Consider the following 18,990-nt stretch of genomic DNA (forward strand, 5'->3'; position numbering starts at 1 on the left):
CCTCCCCCTCTCCCCGCCTCTTCCTCCCCCTCTTTCTCCCCCTCTCCCCCTATCCCCGCCTCTTCCTCCCCCTCTCCCCACCTCTCCCTCTTCTCTCTCTTCCTCCCCCTCTCCCTCTTCTCTCCCTCTTCTCCCTCTTCCTCCCCCTCTCCCCGCCTCTTCCTCCCCCTCTTCTCCCCCTCTCCCATCCTCTTCCTCTCCCTCTTCCTCTCCCTCTTCTCCCCCTCTCCCCACCTCTCCCTCTTCTCCCCCTCTCCCCACCTCTCCCTCTTCTCCCTCTTCCTCCCCCTCTCCCTCTTCTCTCTCACTTCTCCCTCTTCCTCCCCCTCTCCCCTCCTCTCCCTCTTCCTCCCCCTCTCCCCTCCTCTTCCTCTTCCTCCCCCTCTCCCCTCCTCTTCCTCTCCCTCTTCTCTTCCTCTCCCTCTTCCTCCCCCTGTCTCTTCCTCTTCCTCTTCTCCCTCTTCCTCCCTCCCTACCCCGTCATATGCACATGGTCGCTCGTGTATGATTAAAAAGCTGACGCTCGGCGCTGCGTGTGGAGCACAGACCTCCGGGCGGTTTCGCTGGAGGATTCTCGCTCTCCTTTTTTCTCCTGGGCGACTGGCACATCAGTGGCTTCTCTTTTGGGTTTGTGTGTTCACGCGTGTGCAAAGAGAGGGCGGATCTCGTGCGCCACATACGCCAATAAATCTTTCATTTTCAAGCGTCGGTTAAAAATACAGCGCGTTGAAGTCGTTCGAGGAAATCAGAATCGTCGCCGGGAATGTGCTTTGACGAGATAAAACAAGAAATAATAATCGTGAGGATGTAAACAATGAAGGCACAAATAAGTGAGGGAATAAAAAATAGACTTAGAATATAAAATAGATAAAGTATGGACAGAACAACAGTGTAAACTCTTCACCAGATAAACCCCATGTGACTGAGCTAAACTGAGCAAAGCTGTAAACAAACACATTTATGCTTTTTTAAGCTGTTATGTCGCTTTTATGAGTAGAACTTTATCATACACATCACAAGAAGCTAACAATGCATAAATAGTGTGTTTGGGCGATATGGGAAAGAAAGCATTTTTTTTCCTTCCAATGAGATGTTCAGTTATTTGCTTTTTTTGCTCGTTTTAAATACAAAAAAAAGGCAAAAAAATAATAATTGCAAAACTACTATATATAAATAAATAAAATAAAAAGTCCAGGAAACGATAAGCCTTATTTATGCATTTATGTATTTCATTTTTGTTAACACGGATGGCTTGGCCTGTCACAATAATTATTATATCAATGTATTATGCAATAAAGTGAGAGATTGAACAATAATGTATGTGGGCCCTATATTTATCTTTAAAGTACCTTTTCTGTGCTCTAGAAATGTGGGCGGGGCCATCTGGGAAAAACATAATCAAGATGTTTTTTCTCATGTTGGTCAATCTTGATTTTTTATTCGATTTTAATTTACAAAAAAATGAACATAAACGTTTATTCTGTTCCACAAATAATATTCAAATGTTTTTCAAAAGTTTTTACCTATTTATTTATAAAAAAAAAAAACTCAATCTCGATCCGTCAGTGTTTCGATTAACTGCCCAGCCTTACTATAAATCATTATTTTGGTTTAATGCAATAAGATTCGAGCTGTTGAGGGATGAATAAGTAACTTCTACAACTCACAATAGATAGAAAAAATGATGCTTATAGTGTATTTTTAATTTTTAGTTTTCAGTGGCATGAAGTCACAATTTTCACTCTCAACCTATTTCAACCACCATCACGACACTTTGTCATACTTTTACTTTGCTCCTAATATAACCTTTTACTGAACCCATGATGCATTGCGTGGGTTGTGTACATTCTGCTGCTTATTGTTTGTGAAGAATGAAGTTTTGTCGTCTTTTAGTTTCCCGGGCTGATAACGTTGTTCCCATTGTCCCGGCGCGTCCAGATTATACAACGTTTAATTGAGTCTCTAATCTGATTTTGCACGGAGGCAGCGGATCGTGGATTAAACTTGTAACGACAACATAAACTGCGGATCAGCCAAAAAACTCGAGGACGACAGACTTAACTTTGACAGTCAATCATCTCACACCGGTCGATCGCGCTGTCGAAAGCCATGAAAACGCAGTTAAAATATGGCAAAAGTAGGACTATTCTTGGACTATTCTACACCTGATTTAAGATGGATTTAAACTGGACATAACTGGGTGGATAATTCATCGAAAATTGCCATCAGCATCACAATAAACCAAGACTTTATGAGGATTAAATCAGGACCAAAACTAGGACTATATACATTTTGTACTTTTGACCCAAACTAAACGATTACGGCAAATGGCAAAGACAAAAACTTGGACAAAACCAGAATGAAACAGGGACTTAACCAGAAGAATATACCAATAATAGAAATAATCAAATCTCTACATGAATGTATAAAGGTTACCGTATGTTCTGCACTAAAGGGCGAACTGGATTATAAAGCGCGCTGTCAATGAATGGTCTATTTTCAATCATTTTTCATATATAAGCTGCACCGGACTATAAGGCGCATTAAGTGAAACAAAACAAACAAAACGTGTACCACACAAAATCGTTTCGAGGTCAGGAAAGCACAACCGGAATTCATCCATATATAAGGCGCATTGGATTATGGCTTTTAAGTGCGCCTTAAATTTATATTTGGTAACACAATCATATCTACATCTTAATAAGTCTTTGTTCAAGCTGATACCTTAGATTTTAGATTCAGTTTAAATGCCATGCACTTATACTATATATAAGTACACTGTATCACGTGTGGGAAGTGAATTGTTCCTGTACCGCATGTTCGAGCGTAGCGATTTGAGTATTTTAATGTAAATCAAATGTATTTTAGCGCAGCCCATTCTCACAGGGACTTTGAACACTTCTTTTGTGGCTTATTACTCATCAGCGCTGCTTTCTGAGAGTGGCACGTGTCGTTCTGATCAATTGACGGGGCTTTTAAACCCTTTTAGCCAGAGACTTTGGCCCCGCTCACACACACTGCTCTTTTGAGTCGATTCCAGGGCAAACTCCTGCTCCTGGTGAGGAAGTCCAAATGTTTGTCCTTTAACGGATGAATCCAGCTCAGTCCCAGAGGCTTGTGGGAAAGCGTGGCTGCTCCTGTCGTTCCTGTCGTTCCTGTCGCCCTGGCAGCAGCGGAAACACACTAAGCTTCCAGTGCAGTCATTCATTTAGATGCGTCGAGCACGGAGTAAATTCATGGTTGAGTCAGCATCATTTGAATTACAAACGTTTTCATAGTTTTGGCCGAGGTGCGACTTATACTTATATTTATACTTATATACTTATACTCCAGAGCGACTTCTATGTGATATTATTTGTTATTTTCACACTTACAACCGCATTTCATACTCCAGTGCGACTTATGTTTTTTTCTTCTCTATTATGCATTTTTTTGGCTGATGTGACTTATACTCCAGTGCCACTTATAGTCCGGAGAATACGGTAGTTAAGATGAACTATATATGATTTTAGAGCGAGAATATGTATGCTGAACATAGGGGCATCAGGGTTAACTTATTTTAGTGGGTTAAGTACTATTTTTTTCAACTGAATTACCGTATTTTCCGGACTATAAGTCGCAGTTTAAGTTTTTTCATAGTTTTGGCCGGAGTGCGACTTATACTTATATTTATACTTATATACATATACTTATGTGCGATAATATTTGTTATTTTCACACTTGCAACCACATTTCATACTCCAGTGCGACTTATATTTGTTTTATTATGCATCTTTTGGCTGGTGCGACTTATGTTCCGGAAAACGCTGTAGTTAAGATGAACTTTATATGATTTTAGAGTGAGAATATGATTGCCGAACATGAAAGCTCAAGTTCAGCATCAGGGTTAACTTATTATAATGGGTTAAGTACAATTTTTCTTTCAACATTTGTCCGTACTGAATAAGCACTGAAATATATCACACCGACGTGTCCCAAAACTGAAACGGACTATGATTTTTGAGTGCCATTGCACCCCTAACATATTATAATCACCACAGTTATTCTCAGACTCAAATAAACAATGATTACACATGCAAACCCGTCCTGCGCATTTTAAATTTAATGACCGCTAAGCCAAACCCTTCATTCCCTCAGCAGCCGCGCGTTCAGAATCCTACAGGACTGAAACGACTCCTGGCGCCGTTGCTGCTTGACATTCCCGCCGCCGCGTTGGAGACGTACAGAACGAAGCCGGAGTCGTCGGTAGCGCTCTCCGTGAGCAAACGCAGACGGCCTATCAATCACGAGGCGGTCAGCGGCGGTCCGGTCCGGCGAAGAGTCCGGGCTTCTTTGTATTTGAGGTCCGCGCACGGCCTCATGCGCCTGCAGCGGACGCACAGACGGGACGACGGAAAGGGTTGTTAATGGTCTGCGCCAGCGAGGAGTACGAGCTAACACGAGCTAACACAAGCGCTAACATGGGCGCCAACGCTTCGACTCCTCGGTCTCGTTTTATATGTTTCAATCCCGCACGCTTTGTTCTGCTCAATGACTGGGGCGTCGAAGAGTCTGTCGGTGTTTATTGGGACTGACTTATTATTAGGTGCGCTTACTAGAAGATGCATCTAATGGAGTGATAGGCGAGGCACGTTTATTTGTTAGAGTACAATTCATACACAAGGCAATTCAAAGTGCTTCACACAACAGGAAAAAAAATGCAATAAAATCACACGGACATGATAGAAATCACAAAACAGTGCAAATAAAATCATTTCAGTCATATTCACAGCTAAACAAAACTGTTTTTAGCTTAGATTTGAACATTGTCAGAGTTGAACCTGTCTCACATCTTCCGGAAGAATGTTCCAGATTTTAGCTGCATAAAACTGAAATGCAGATTCTCCATGTTTAGCCCTGACTCTGGCACCAGCAGGAGGACGGTCCATGTTTAGTCCTGACTCTGGCACCAGCAGGAGGCCGGTCCATGTTTAGTCCTGACTCTGGCACCAGCAGGAGGCCGGTCCATGTTTAGTCCTGACTCTGGCACCAGCAGGAGGCCGGTCCATGTTTAGTCCTGACTCTAGCACCAGCAGGAGGCCGGTCCATGTTTAGCCCTGACTCTGGCACCAGCAGGAGGACGGTCCATGTTTAGCCCTGACTCTGGCACCAGCAGGAGGACGGTCCATGTTTAGCCCTGACTCTGGCACCAGCAGGAGGACGGTCCATGTTTAGTCCTGACTCTGGCACCAGCAGGAGGACGGTCCATGTTTAGCCCTGACTCTGGCACCAGCAGGAGGACGGTCCATGTTTAGCCCTGACTCTGGCACCAGCAGGAGGACGGTCCATGTTTAGTCCTGACTCTGGCACCAGCAGGAGGCCGGTCCATGTTTAGTCCTGACTCTGGCACCAGCAGGAGGCCGGTCCATGTTTAGTCCTGACTCTGGCACCAGCAGGAGGCCGGTCCATGTTTAGTCCTGACTCTAGCACCAGCAGGAGGCCGGTCCATGTTTAGTCCTGACTCTGGCACCAGCAGGAGGCCGGTCCATGTTTAGTCCTGACTCTGGCACCAGCAGGAGGCCGGTCCATGTTTAGTCCTGACTCTGGCACCAGCAGGAGGCCGGTCCATGTTTAGTCCTGACTCTGGCACCAGCAGGAGGCCGGTCCATGTTTAGTCCTGACTCTGGCACCAGCAGGAGGCCGGTCCATGTTTAGTCCTGACTCTGGCACCAGCAGGAGGCCAGTCCATGTTTAGTCCTGACTCTGGCACCAGCAGGAGGCCCTCAGAGTCCGAGATGGTTCATATGGCACTAACATATCTGAGATTTACTTTGGTGCTTGGCCAGGAGAGACTTGTACACAAGCAGAGCTGCTTTAAAGTCTATTTTAAATAATAAGTAATATATTTATAACCTGACTTTTTTGCATTCCTCATACCAAGAATGTAAAGCCGTTTCAGTGATACAATCTGAAACAGAATGAGGGCATTTCACAGATGGAAGACATTTAAACTGACCTCATTTCCTTCCTCCTTTTATGGCACTGTTTATTACAGTGTTCTTTGTTTTCCTGTGAAGGACATTTTGAAAGACAGCGCAGGTGATGCACCAGATTTGCTTTGCTACGTTTCAATGACGGTTCAGGTTAAGCTTTACTTTATTGAGGAAAACTCCACACAGAAAAGCCCAAGACGTCCCAGAGATCGGACTCAGAACCTTCTTCCTGTGAGAGCCAGAATGTTACCTATCGTCCAGTTTAAAGTTTATTGTCAGACTTCGTTAATAACCACTAAACATGAAGGCCGGCAGTTCCTAACCATGAGCGTCGCATTCTACTTTGTGCGTATTAATGAGGTCTGGGACTCATTGATTACTTTTAAATCGATATCGGTGGCAGTAGTCGCGGCGGCTCAAGTATTCAACCTGTTGGAGTAAATATTGTCCCCTCGTCGGAGACACTTTCATCCCCACTGCGAGCTGAAACTACACTGTACATCACACTGCAGTACATCCTCCCTCTCCTCTGGCCACCGTGTCTCCTCTTGCCCCGCTCACCTCGGCAGCAGCGGTGGAAGCATCATATCCGCCGTGTCCCGGAGCCGTGAGCGATTTGTTTCGGGGCCATCTCGCCGCGTGCACTGCCATTTTTCATTCGGACCCATCCATCTGGAGCTGGGGGACAGTCCTAGTTTATCTTTGGTGCCTCAGCCCCGGAGCCGGCGTTCCAAGGTCCTTCTACCCCCCTTTTATTTGTCCGGGACAGGATTGTGCTGATGAGGCATGCTCTTTCTCGGCCGTGCCCTTTCTTCTTTGCTCTTATCCCGCTCCGAACACTGCCCTACAAAGCTGCGTGCTGAGGCAGGAATGTTAGCTACGACAGTTTGAAATCACGTGAATTAAGAACATATTAAACTTGTTTTCAGTAGATTAGACTTGTCAAATGAAATGATCTAGCAACGGAACAATAATGTGGTAAGAAAACTTAATTCAAATCACTGTTTTCTTACTTTTTTCTGTGCAAAGAGTACGACTGTAGTCTAAAATCTTACAAAATCTCTCAAAACGATGACAAAAAGACCATATGCATAAACAGGAGCAAAAACAACCTTGTGTACAAAGACGAAGTGCTGTAGAAACGATTGTATTTCGTATGTGGTCCAGATGGAGACGACACGGCAACGGATTCTAAAATGTTTTCTGTAAACGTGGGACCGCAGTTGAAATGGAACACAAAGGCGATGTAGAGGCAATGACACGACCTTCACCAGAGAGTTACAGATACGGCCTAATTGTAGTTTAAAATAATAACAGATGAGAGAACATGGTGAATAGGTGTACGTATGCTAACGCTAACACCTTCAGCTACATGACGTATGCTAACGCTAACACCTTCAGCTACATGACGTATGCTAACGCTAACAGCTTCAGCTACATGAGGCACAGACAGAACTGTGGTAAGTGTCTGGTATGTTAACGTAACATATGAACAGATATTCAGATAACTATAGCATACAGAACATGCTAACAAGTTTACCAAAGCATCAGTTTTACCCCAAATCACTAAATCCACTGAATTCTTCTTCCTCTGTGTCACTTCTAAACAACTCCACAAACTCCAGAGGTAGAGGAAGTGCTGATCCTTCTTCTGCGTCGCTTAGAGCCTAGAGCGCCCTCTTGTGGTTGCCAGTGTGAAAATAACTAATAATATCACATATAAGTCGCTCTGGAGTATAAGTCGCACTCCGGCCAAAACCATGAAAACACTTTTTCAGCGACTTATAGTCCGGAAAATACGGTACTCCTTTTTAACATTTTTTTTTTTTTTTTTGCCTGACGCGTCCTCAGTTTTGAAGTGTGTTGCGTTATGTACAACAAGTCTTTATTTTAGTCTTTTTTGGAAGATAATCTACTTGTCAAGACAGATCTACTCAAATAAAATTCCGTTTCTGAACGCGGTTTCACATTTGTCGTCAGGTTTATTGTCAGGTTTATCGGAGAGCTAATGGTTGCTTTTGTAACACGTACGCTCATTGATGTCGTAGTATTGTATGTGACAGTCAGTTGTACTGAAATGGGCCTGACAGAGCGGGAAATGCTTCTTTTACAATGCGGCTGGAATGGCACTTAAACGAGAGCTTTCATGATTTTCTCTGCATTGTCCGGGTTTGTATGTGATGCTTTTGTCAGCCATAGAAACAAACAGTACAAACCCACGCGTGACAGTAATAGAACAACGTGAATAGCAATTGTCTGATTTACTGGCTGTTAAAGGAGACATGTTACCACTTTATGAGCTTTTAACCTTGCAATAATAGCGTTCCCTGATCATAAGTCTCCTCTGTGTTATATTATTATTGATTTGTACATGTTTAACTCGTCCCGTATTGTCCTGTATCTGAGGCTTGAGTGCCCATCCCCCGATCCCGGCCCATTGCCATGTGTGAAATATGTGAAAGGTTAAAAAAATGTCCCATAGCCATTTTTGTGCCTGTAGGTTTTATTTAGTGTGAAATCGGGGTGAAAGAGAAGGGAGGACATGCATTAAATTAAACGAGCCGGGATTCAAACTCACGACGCTGCGGCCGGCTGCATGTGGAGTCTGGCATGTGTGCTGCCGCCTTAACCACTCCACCACCGGGAGCACACATGCCGTCTTTCAACAATAACGTCATTTAGAATCTACTGATTGAGGCTGTTTTAGAGCCGCCTACAAATAAAGACTAAACACAATGTTTACACCAATAAAACTGTCATTTTTACATGTATATTTCCCAAACAATCAAAGTCTCTGTAATAAACAAACTTAGATTACCTGGAATATCTCCATCGCTCCGGTGTGGATATCGCATTAATCAATATTACAACATCAATACATATGTGATCATTTTATCATTGAGTGTGAGAACATGTCGCCAGAGCTCTCCAAGCTGCAGTTTCAAAGTGTTGTTGTATTTTGTACAATAATAATACATCTTTATCTATTTGCTGCTCGACTACATAAACACATGTTTATCCTTATTGTTTACTAAAGGCCCATAAATCTAGTGCCGAGTCTCAGTTTTCCCAGAGCCGTCATTCACTGAGTCACATTTATGAACTGCAGCTGCTCACAATAAGCAGACATTTGTATTGGATTCATATTAAAGACGAGGATCATTGTGTCTTATTGAAAACAGCATCAAGAGCATATTCAAACACTCTGTGTTAATGTGAAACCAGGGGGCATTTGAACGCCATGTGTTTGGATCATGCGCAGCGCCACGGGGGGGCCGAGGGGGGCTCACTTTAACCACAATATGAGAGTCACAGCAGTGTTAGAGCTGTCCTGCTGCTGCTGCCTCACGGGGACACGAGAGAGGGAGAGGAGAGAGGAGAGGAGGAGAGGGGAGGAGAGAAGCGGATAGAGGAGAGAGAGGAGGAGAGAGAGGAGGGGATAGGAGGGAGAGAAGAGAGAGAGAAGAGGAGAGAGAGAGAGGTGGGGAAAGAGGAGGAGAGAGAGAGGAGGGGAGAAAGAAGGATAGAGAGGAGAGAAGAGAAGAGGAAGGAGAGAGAGAGGAGGTATCATGACTCACCCAAAGAGTTTCCTGGCTCTGCTGCTGCTGCTGGTTTGGACACTCACTGCCTGGAATACTTTGGCATAATAACTATAACATCATGTAGTTTTACAATATTATATTACAAAACATTCCAGTAATCGTGGACTGTTTATGATTGAAGCAAAGTGGTCTCTACTTTCAATCTAAAACATGTAACTCCATTTACTGCAGTGTGCTCGTTAGTGCTCGTTTGTGCTAGTTTGTTCTAGTTTATGCTAGTTTGTGCTCGTTATTGCTCATTATTGCCTGTTTGTGCTTGTTTGTGTTTGTTTGTGCTAGTCTGTGCTAGTTTGTGCTCGTTTATACTTGTTTATGCCCGTTTATGCCCCTTTATGCCCATTTGTGCTCTTTAGTGCTCGTTTGTGCTTGTTTGTTCTCTGTTAACTTGACCTTTCTCTTGTCCATGTTTATTGGGGTTATTTTTCCCACTTTATCTGTGAACTTGTATGTATTTGCGTGTGAAGCGGCTTAGTGCCACGCCTCTCAGTGCCACGCCTCTTAGTGCCACGCCTCTTACTGCCATGCCTCTTAGTGCCACGCCTCTTACTGCCATGCCTCTTAGTGCCACGCCTCTTACTGCCACGCCTCTTACTGCCACGCCTCTTAGTGCCATGGACGCCTCTTAGTGCCACGCCTCTTGGTGCCATGGACGCCTCTTAGTGCCACGCCTCTTGGTGCCATGGACGCCTCTTAGTGCCACGCCTCTTAGTGCAATGGACGCCTCTTAGTGCCACGCCTCTTAGTGCCACGCCTCTTAGTGCCACGCCTCTAGTGCCACGCCTCTTAGTGCCATGGACGCCTCTTAGTGCCATGGACGCCTCTTAGTGCCACGCCTCTTAGTGCAATGGATGCCTCTTAGTGCCACGCCTCTTAGTGCCATGCCTCTAGTGCCACGCCTCTTAGTGCCATGGACGCCTCTTAGTGCCACGCCTCTTAGTGCCATGGACGCCTCTTAGTGCCATGGACGCCTCTTAGTGCCATGGACGCCTCTTAGTGCCACGCCTCTTAGTGCCATGGACGCCTCTTAGTGCCATGGACGCCTCTTAGTGCCATGGACGCCTCTTAGTGCCACGCCTCTTAGTGCCATGGACGCCTCTTAGTGCCATGGACGCCTCTAAGTGCCACGCCTCTTAGTGCCATGCCTCTTAGTGCCACGCCTCTTAGTGCCATGGACGCCTCTTAGTGCAATGGACGCCTCTAAGTGCCACGCCTCTTAGTGCAATGGACGCCTCTTAGTGCCATGGACGCCTCTTAGTGCCATGGACGCCTCTAAGTGCCACGCCTCTTAGTGCAATGGACGCCTCTTAGTGCCACGCCTCTTAGTGCAATGGACGCCTCTTAGTGCCACGCCTCTTAGTGCCACGCCTCTTAGTGCCACGCCTATTAGTGCAATGGACGCCTCTTAGTGCCACGCCTCTTAGTGCCATGCCTCTAGTGCCACGCCTCTTAGTGCCACGCCTCTTAGTGCCATGGACGCCTCTTAGTGCCACGCCTCTTAGTGCCATGCCTCTTAGTGCCACGCCTCTTAGTGCCACGCCTCTAGTGCCACGCCTCTTAGTGCCACGCCTCTTAGTGCCATGGACGCCTCTTAGTGCCACGCCTCTTGGTGCCATGGACGCCTCTTAGTGCCACGCCTCTTGGTGCCATGGACGCCTCTTAGTGCCACGCCTCTTAGCGCAATGGACGCCTCTTAGTGCCACGCCTCTTAGTGCCACGCCTCTTAGTGCCACGCCTCTTAGTGCCACGCCTCTAGTGCCACGCCTCTTAGTGCCATGGACGCCTCTTAGTGCCATGGACGCCTCTTAGTGCCACGCCTCTTAGTGCAATGGACGCCTCTTAGTGCCACGCCTCTTAGTGCCATGCCTCTAGTGCCACGCCTCTTAGTGCCATGCCTCTAATGCCACGCCTCTTAGTGTCATGCCTCTTAGTGCCATGGACGCCTCTTAGTGCCATGGACGCCTCTTAGTGCAATGGACGCCTCTAAGTGCAATGGACGCCTCTAAGTGCCACGCCTCTTAGTGCAATGGACGCCTCTTAGTGCCACGCCTCTTAGTGCCACGCCTCTTAGTGCCACGCCTATTAGTGCAATGGACGCCTCTTAGTGCCACGCCTCTCTTCAGCAGGATTTGGCGCACAAAGCTCGGGGGACGTGTGCTTCTCTCAGACTCGTAATTAGCCTCGGTTTACTTTGGCCGTCCGTGACATCGCTCCCGGCCGCAAATAAACTTCATTATTTCCTGTAAATCTGTAACCAACAAATTAAGCGGCAGCGTTAACATTTCCGCGTGTCGTTGAACTCTCGCTTCAAGGGCCGCGTTCCTCTTAAGATGTTGTGAGCGTGTTTTCGCTGCTTCTAAACGAGGAGGCGTTTTACGGTTGTCAACTAATTGCCTGTTTATTTTATTTTTTGGGACTTTCTGACTGATCCGTGTTGTTTTTGAGAGGCTCTTTACTGTTTTTAGAGATGTTGTGTACAAACTGGTCTTAGAGAGAGGAACAATGGGGACAACAGAACTATATCAAAGTATATGGAAAATTAGCAATTGGCTCAGAAGAAATGTTATGATTAGAAAGAAAAAAAGACATATGTTGCGTGGCAAACCAAGCTTTTACTCGGTGGTCAAGGAGCCAATCAACACTAAACAAATGTTACCCTATAAATGTTTTCAAAGATACTGTGTTTTTGAAAGCGAGATGTTTCCAAATCATTTTAATCTGAAGGGACTGTGTGGAGAATGTAGTATTTGTGCTGCCCTGAGGTCGTCTCTGGTCATTCTAGAGACGCAGCAGGTAAAGAGGAACTCTGGAGAACAATAGGGTAGAATGACCTGAAGCTGGACGATCAGGTGAACAGATGTGAGGAAGAGGAACTCTGGAGAACAATAGGGTAGAATTACCTGAAGCTGGACGATCAGGTGAACAGATGTGAGGAAGAGGAACTCTGGAGAACAATAGGGTAGAATTACCTGAAGCTGGACGATCAGGTGAACAGATGTGAGGAAGAGGAACTCTGGAGAACAATAGGGTAGAATGGACCCTTACGCCGGACCCTTACAGCGGTCAGACACGGGGGAGCAGAGGGGGAGCACGAGGATGGTGGGAATAGATTCTATTCTTGATTTTGAGCCGTGAGTGGAGAACATGTTCCAGAATGAACCGTTTGTCCATTCGCAGTAGTTTCTACAGTTTACTTCGTATGGATCAGATCGTCGGGGACTCGCGTTCAGTCGCAGTCGTTTTCACAAATAACTGTTTTTACTGTGTCTCGTATGGAGTAAAACACATTTTTCTGAACTACAAATACTAGAAGTTAGGTGCAGGTCTTTGATTTATGTAGTGCATCTAGAACAGGGCTATTCAACGTAAGGCCTGGGGGCTAAACCAGGCCCTTAAAGTGATGAATTTGGCCCAAATCTAGCACTAGTTTAGTCCTGGTTTGTTCTTGGTTTAGTCCTTGATTAATTCTGTTTTAGACCTGTTTTGATTCTGGGTTAGTCCTGGTTCAGTCCTGGTTAGTCATAGTCTAGTCCTAGTTTAGTTCTGGTTCAGCACTTGATGGACAATATTACAAAGCAATGTTGGACTTGCTTTTTGTGAGAAATAAACACACAAAATACTTTACCATCAGCAGTTATTTTATTCTATTAAGTCAATTTATTGAAACGGTGTTGGTGATATTTTGTGCGACCCAAAATGTTGTTCACATCCGGCACCTCAAGCTCAGATCTCACGTTTATTTAATTACAGGTGTTTTTTTATTGCTCAAAAGTATCTTACATTCTTACAGTTACACTGAGAGCGGGCTCGCCTCTTCACTAGGGATGTCAAGATGATCAGGTTCATCGATAATCTGGATTATTTAGGTCACAAAATAAAATATAATTGTGACATTTTTAATTCAATTGATAGAAAAATAACAATGTTTGAAAGGAATTAGGTCGTGTTCAGTTCAATTAAGAGAAAAGTGACGAACGTAGAGGCAAAATTAAGTCCTTTCTGTTCACCTTTTTCTCAAAAAAGTTAATCTAAATACAAAGTGCTTTTTTATTTTATTTTGCTGATTATGTCAAATTGATCATTCAGAAAGTTTGATTTCATAAAGGAGCAGTAATGTTTTCTGGAAAAGGCTGGATTTTATTCTTGTGATGTTAAAATAAGAATGCCTTTATTTGTCCACACAATGGGGGAAATTTCGGTGTAATAATCACAAATAATCATTAAATCACGATGTTTATTCCCACATAAATCGTCACACACCCCTGCTCTCCACAGATCTGACATGTAACAGGCAGAGCGGTGATCTAATCTGCCTCGTCAGATGCATGTTGCAAACGGACAGTCCTGCAGTGCCCGTATATTTAAATTGACATTTTGCTCCAGGATGAACTGCCCCGACACTGCCCTTTTCCACCGCTCCCAAAACGACTTAAATCTGTAAGAAAAGCACGACCGTTTACAGCGATGCAGCGTCGTCACCGTCCACATCAAAATAAACAACATACAAGTCTTACAAACTGCTCACACTTTGGTCTTGACATTCCCTCAATATTTGAATCAACCGAGTGAAAAGTGAAAGCCTGTGTTTTGAAATGGAACCTGTCACGAGACGTCAAACCCGCGGCGTGATGCTGATGGGAGCTTAATGAGTCTTAGTGAACAATGTGGCGCAGAACGCGACTTAACTTTGCGTTCGTTCCTCCGTTTCCCTTGGCTCAGATCCACTTTTTTGTTTCGCTTCTCCCTTTCTGTCGGCGGTCTAGGAGGCTTAAGCCATTGTTGTGCTCATCCTCTCGGCTCGGCGTGTCAGCTAAACGCCTCAAACGTTAATGTGCAAATGTGCCGGGGCTGGAGACTTACCGGATTTCTGCTGATTTGTCATTTCATTGACAGTTTGTATGTGCGCCTCATGCTGTGCCTCTGAACAGAGAACTTAGCATTTGACTGTGTAATTTATTTATTCATTTAAGTCTCTTATGCTGTTTGAAAAGCTCAAGACAAAAGAGTTTTAATGCGACTTTTTGTAAGCTGTTTGAAGACAATTTGAGTGATGAAAGAAAGCTGAATGTTTATGGACTTGAAAGGTTTTCAGGTTAGTAGAATAATGTGATAACATAATAACAAGATCTGACCTCTAACTTAACTGCATGGAGATGGATAATGCTGCATTGTGGAGCATTCCAGCAAAGCTATAGCATAATTAAGTAAATAGTAGAGCTGTTCATTCAAAGTTTCACCTTTAAAAACCTGTGTGACAATGTGATGTTTTAAGCTTTTATCATGCTACTATTGAACTCCTAATTTTGCTTCTTGTTTGTATTAACGACAGACTGACATATTTGAAGGAGCAAATGAGAACATGATTTTCCAAGGCTTTTTAAACATTTCACAATTTACCGAAACTCTGGCAACAAACTGCGGTTAAAGTAGGATCACGAGGGTTCATAACAAGGTAAATATTTATAAGGGTAAATACGGATCAAGCCATGGCTGAATCAAAGGTTAACCAGCACTAAACCAGGAATATGTGAGGAATATGTGAGCAATATGTGAGCAATATGTGAGGAATGTGTGAGGAATATGTGTGGAATATGTGTGGAATATGTGAGGAATACGTGAGGAATATGTGAGGAATATGTGAGGAATATGTGAGGAATAAGTGAGCAATATGTGAGCATTATGTGAGGAATATGTTTGGAATATGCAAGGAATAAATGAGGAATATATGAGGAATATGTGAGAAATATGTGTGGAATAAGTGAGAAATATGTGAGGAATATGTTTGGAATATGCAAGGAATAAATGAGGAATATATGAGGAATATGTGAGAAATATGTGTGGAATAAGTGAGGAATATGTGTGGAATATGTGAGGAATATTTGAGGAATATGTGAGGAATATTTGAGGAATATTTGAGGAATAAGTGAGAAATATGTGAGAAATATATGAGGAATATGTGAGGAATATGTGAGAAATATGTGAGGAATATATGAGGAATATGTGTGGAATATGTGAGGAATAAATGAGGAATATATGAGGAATATGTGAGAAATATGTGTGAAATAAGTGAGGAATATGTGAGGAATATGTGAGGAATATGTGAGAAATATGTGTGAAATAAGTGAGGAATATGTGAGGAATATGTGAGGAATATGTGAGAAATATATGAGGAATATTTGAGGAATATTTGAGGAATAAGTGAGAAATATGTGAGAAATATGTGAGGAATATGTGAGGAATATGTGTGGAATATGTGAGGAATATGTGAGGAATAAATGAGGAATATATGAGAAATATGTGAGAAATATGTGTGGAATATGTGAGGAATATGTGAGGAATATGTGAGGAATATGTGAGGAATATGTGTGGAATATGTGTGGAATATGTGAGGAATATATGAGGAATATGTGTGGAATACATGAGGAATATATGAGGAATATGTGAGAAATATGTGTGGAATACATGAGAAATATGTGAGGAATATGTGAGAAATATATGAAGAATACGTGAGGAATATGTGAGAAATATATGAGGAATATTTGAGGAATATTTGAGGAATAAGTGAGAAATACGTGAGAAATATGTGAGGAATACTTTTACTTTTTCACCCTTAAAGCACATTTTATCGTTTTATACTTAAGTTCCACGTTAACCTGAAACAAGTTTTCAGGTGAATCAGTGAATCTGTCTGTATTTATATGTGTGAATTAAACTACAACCATCCAAATACATCACATCCAAATACCTCCAAATACATCTAAATATATCTAAATACATCTAAATGCATCTACATACATCCAAATACATCTACATACATCTACATACATCCAAATACATCACATCCAAATACCTCCAAATACATCTAAATACCGTCTGATTGAAGCCCCGAGAGGTTCCGTAAATCCTCTTGTCCAGCGCGGGGCCCTCACCCATAAACTCTGACCCAAAGCGAGCCAAGCGCACGCTCCTTTATGTCCTGTCGTTTACGACCCTCCGCCGGTCAAACCCTGGTCCCGCGCGCCGCTCCGCTGATCTAACTGGCTCTCTCTCTCCGTCCGTGTGTGCAGGATCTGAAGAAGGTGCTGTCGTTCCCGCAGTACCCCGGGGAGTTCCTTCACCCGGTCGTCTATGCCTGCACGGCGGTCATGCTGCTCTGCCTCTTCGCCTCCATCATCACGTACATAGTGCACCACAGGTAAGACGCCGCCGCGCCATCGTCTGCGTCGCCGTGGAGACGTAGAGAGGAACACAAAGCGAGAATACTTCATCTGTAAAATGTCTTGTCTTTTGTTATATGGCATATTTTGGCGTTGGTAAATATGTCCGTTTTAAAATTAACTGTGGAAGTATGTTTACCGTATTTTCCGGACTATAAGTCGCACCTTTTTTCATAGTTTTGGCCGGGGTGCGACTTATACTTATATTTATACTTATATACTTATACTCCGGAGCGACTTATATGCGATATTATTTGTTATTTTCACACTTGCAACCGCATTTCATACTCCAGTGCGACTTATATATGTTTTTTTCTTCTCTATTATGCATTTTTTGGCTGGTGCGACTTATACTCCAGTGCGACTTATATGTGATATTATTTGTCATTTTCACACATTTTCAACCGCATTTATACTCCAGTGCGACTTATGTATGTTTTTTTCAACGTGCAAACTCCACACTGTTCTCAACAATAGTCTTTAGTGTTGCCACATGTAGAAAAGTCATTTTTTGGTTGAACATGGCGCAGCTTCTTTAAGACATTTGCTCTAGATCCGGGGTCGCTGGTGAGGATTAAAGTGCACTTAATTGTCCCCATATGACCCCATAATTGTCTCCTCTGCGTTTGACCCATCCTTCAACGCCTCTTGATCAACCGGTCAGGACCACTGGTCATGGGACCCAGCTCCAGATCTTGTGTCCAGGCTTAGTCAGGACCTTAGCAGGAGGATTTTACCCGTACGATGCATGTTTTAGGAAAGTGGAGTCTGGCGAAAAGCCCCCCAAACACAGAGGGAACATGCAAACTACTACTATTCTAGTCCTAAAAATACTTAGAACCTTTACAGATCAAATGAACCACCGCAACGTTTCGAAATATTGAATTCAAAATGTGATCTGCTTCTTTTAATTCATTTTCTGTTGGCTTATGGCGTAAAAAGACCATAAAACCAATTAGTCCTTTGAATCCAGTTGGAAACACGTGTTCTCTCCTCTGCCGACTCACCCTCTGACAGCCGAGCTCTGCTAATACTCTATTTACCAGGACCACATATAAGCGCCATACTTCAAATAACTTCCGATATTACCTTAAGGCTCTTACACCTGTCAGCCTTTGATTCCAGCCCCTTCCCCTTCGCTCGCTTATGTAATCGCTTCATATCCTCGTCTTATACCTTCATGTTGGCTTATGGCGTGGTCCTCGTCTCCCCCTCGTCTCCCCCTCGTCTCCCCCTCGTCTCCCCCTCTTCTCCCCATCGTCCCCCCGTCTCCCTCGGCCCTGATCCCAGCTCAGAGTGTGACTCACATGCTCGAGGGCCGAGGCGTCTCCGACTTAAGCGGCCGCGACGTGAAACCGACACGTCCGTCCGACACGTAAAAGTCTCGGAGCGCGCGTTCACCTTTAAGGGCCCAGATCGTGGAGTTTCTGAGCGTAGTAATGGTCCGTAATAGCTTCGGTTCTGTAATCCAGATATGAAACGATGCAAAGATGAGTCGTGCGAGTGAGGGAAGGAAGCAAGGAGTGACTTTGTAGGTTTAACTCCCGCTCAGAGACTTATTCGCTCGTGAAAGGGCGCGGCTCTGGGAGAAGTAGACGTACGTTCACTGAGAGGACTGCGTATTAAAGGTGCAGCTTTCCAGGTTTAATGTCTCCATGGAGATGTTGCTGCAATTAGCATGAAGCGTATGTTGCGTTTATTACCTGTGCTTTGTTGTTTAAGAACAGACGCTGCAGGGAAAGAGCAAAACGACTCACAAAAGAGAGGATTTGAATCGTCTTTTAAGTTTAGGCATTGTACGTGCGAAAACGTTCTGAAAAATGGAAAGAGACAGGTTTAAATGTCTCGTTTCATTTTGTATTTGACTGAATTAGATCGGGCTTGGAATGAGATGCAACTCCATCTAAACCTGGTTAAACTCAAGATTCTAAAGTTTGAAGTTTAAAGTTGTCTTTAAGGGAGGATCTTTGTGTTCAGATGTGACAGAAATGCATTAATCTATGGATAGAAGTTGATTAAATGAAACAATCGACCATCATCAGGTGCAGATTGGGTCATTGTGTTGTTTCCAAGGTTTAAAGGTGGGATGGACAATTTTTTTCAGCAAATTTTTTTATCATATTTCCTTGTGGCGTGGATAAATCATTTGTCCTGCCACGTATCAATCATAAAACGCACCTACCGCTCACCTGCAGCCGCGTC

At 43.9% G+C, this 18,990-nt stretch overlaps 1 protein-coding gene across 2 annotated transcripts in view; it reads left to right on the forward strand.

Annotated features, from left to right (window-relative positions):
* The window catches only part of adgra1b (adhesion G protein-coupled receptor A1b), a 122,734-nt gene that overhangs the window by 41,448 nt on the left and 62,296 nt on the right, over window positions 1–18,990 (forward strand). For both annotated transcript variants that reach the window (XM_072436686.1, XM_072436685.1), the window contains one exon: window positions 16,639–16,766. In XM_072436686.1, the coding sequence (XP_072292787.1) occupies window positions 16,639–16,766 (128 nt within the window). The remainder of the gene's footprint in view (window positions 1–16,638; window positions 16,767–18,990) is intronic.

This window comes from Eucyclogobius newberryi, unplaced genomic scaffold (genome assembly GCF_026437365.1).
Source record: "Eucyclogobius newberryi isolate DKJ021-1_F unplaced genomic scaffold, fEucNew1.0.hap1 SCAF_8, whole genome shotgun sequence".
NCBI lineage: Eukaryota > Metazoa > Chordata > Actinopteri > Gobiiformes > Gobiidae > Eucyclogobius > Eucyclogobius newberryi.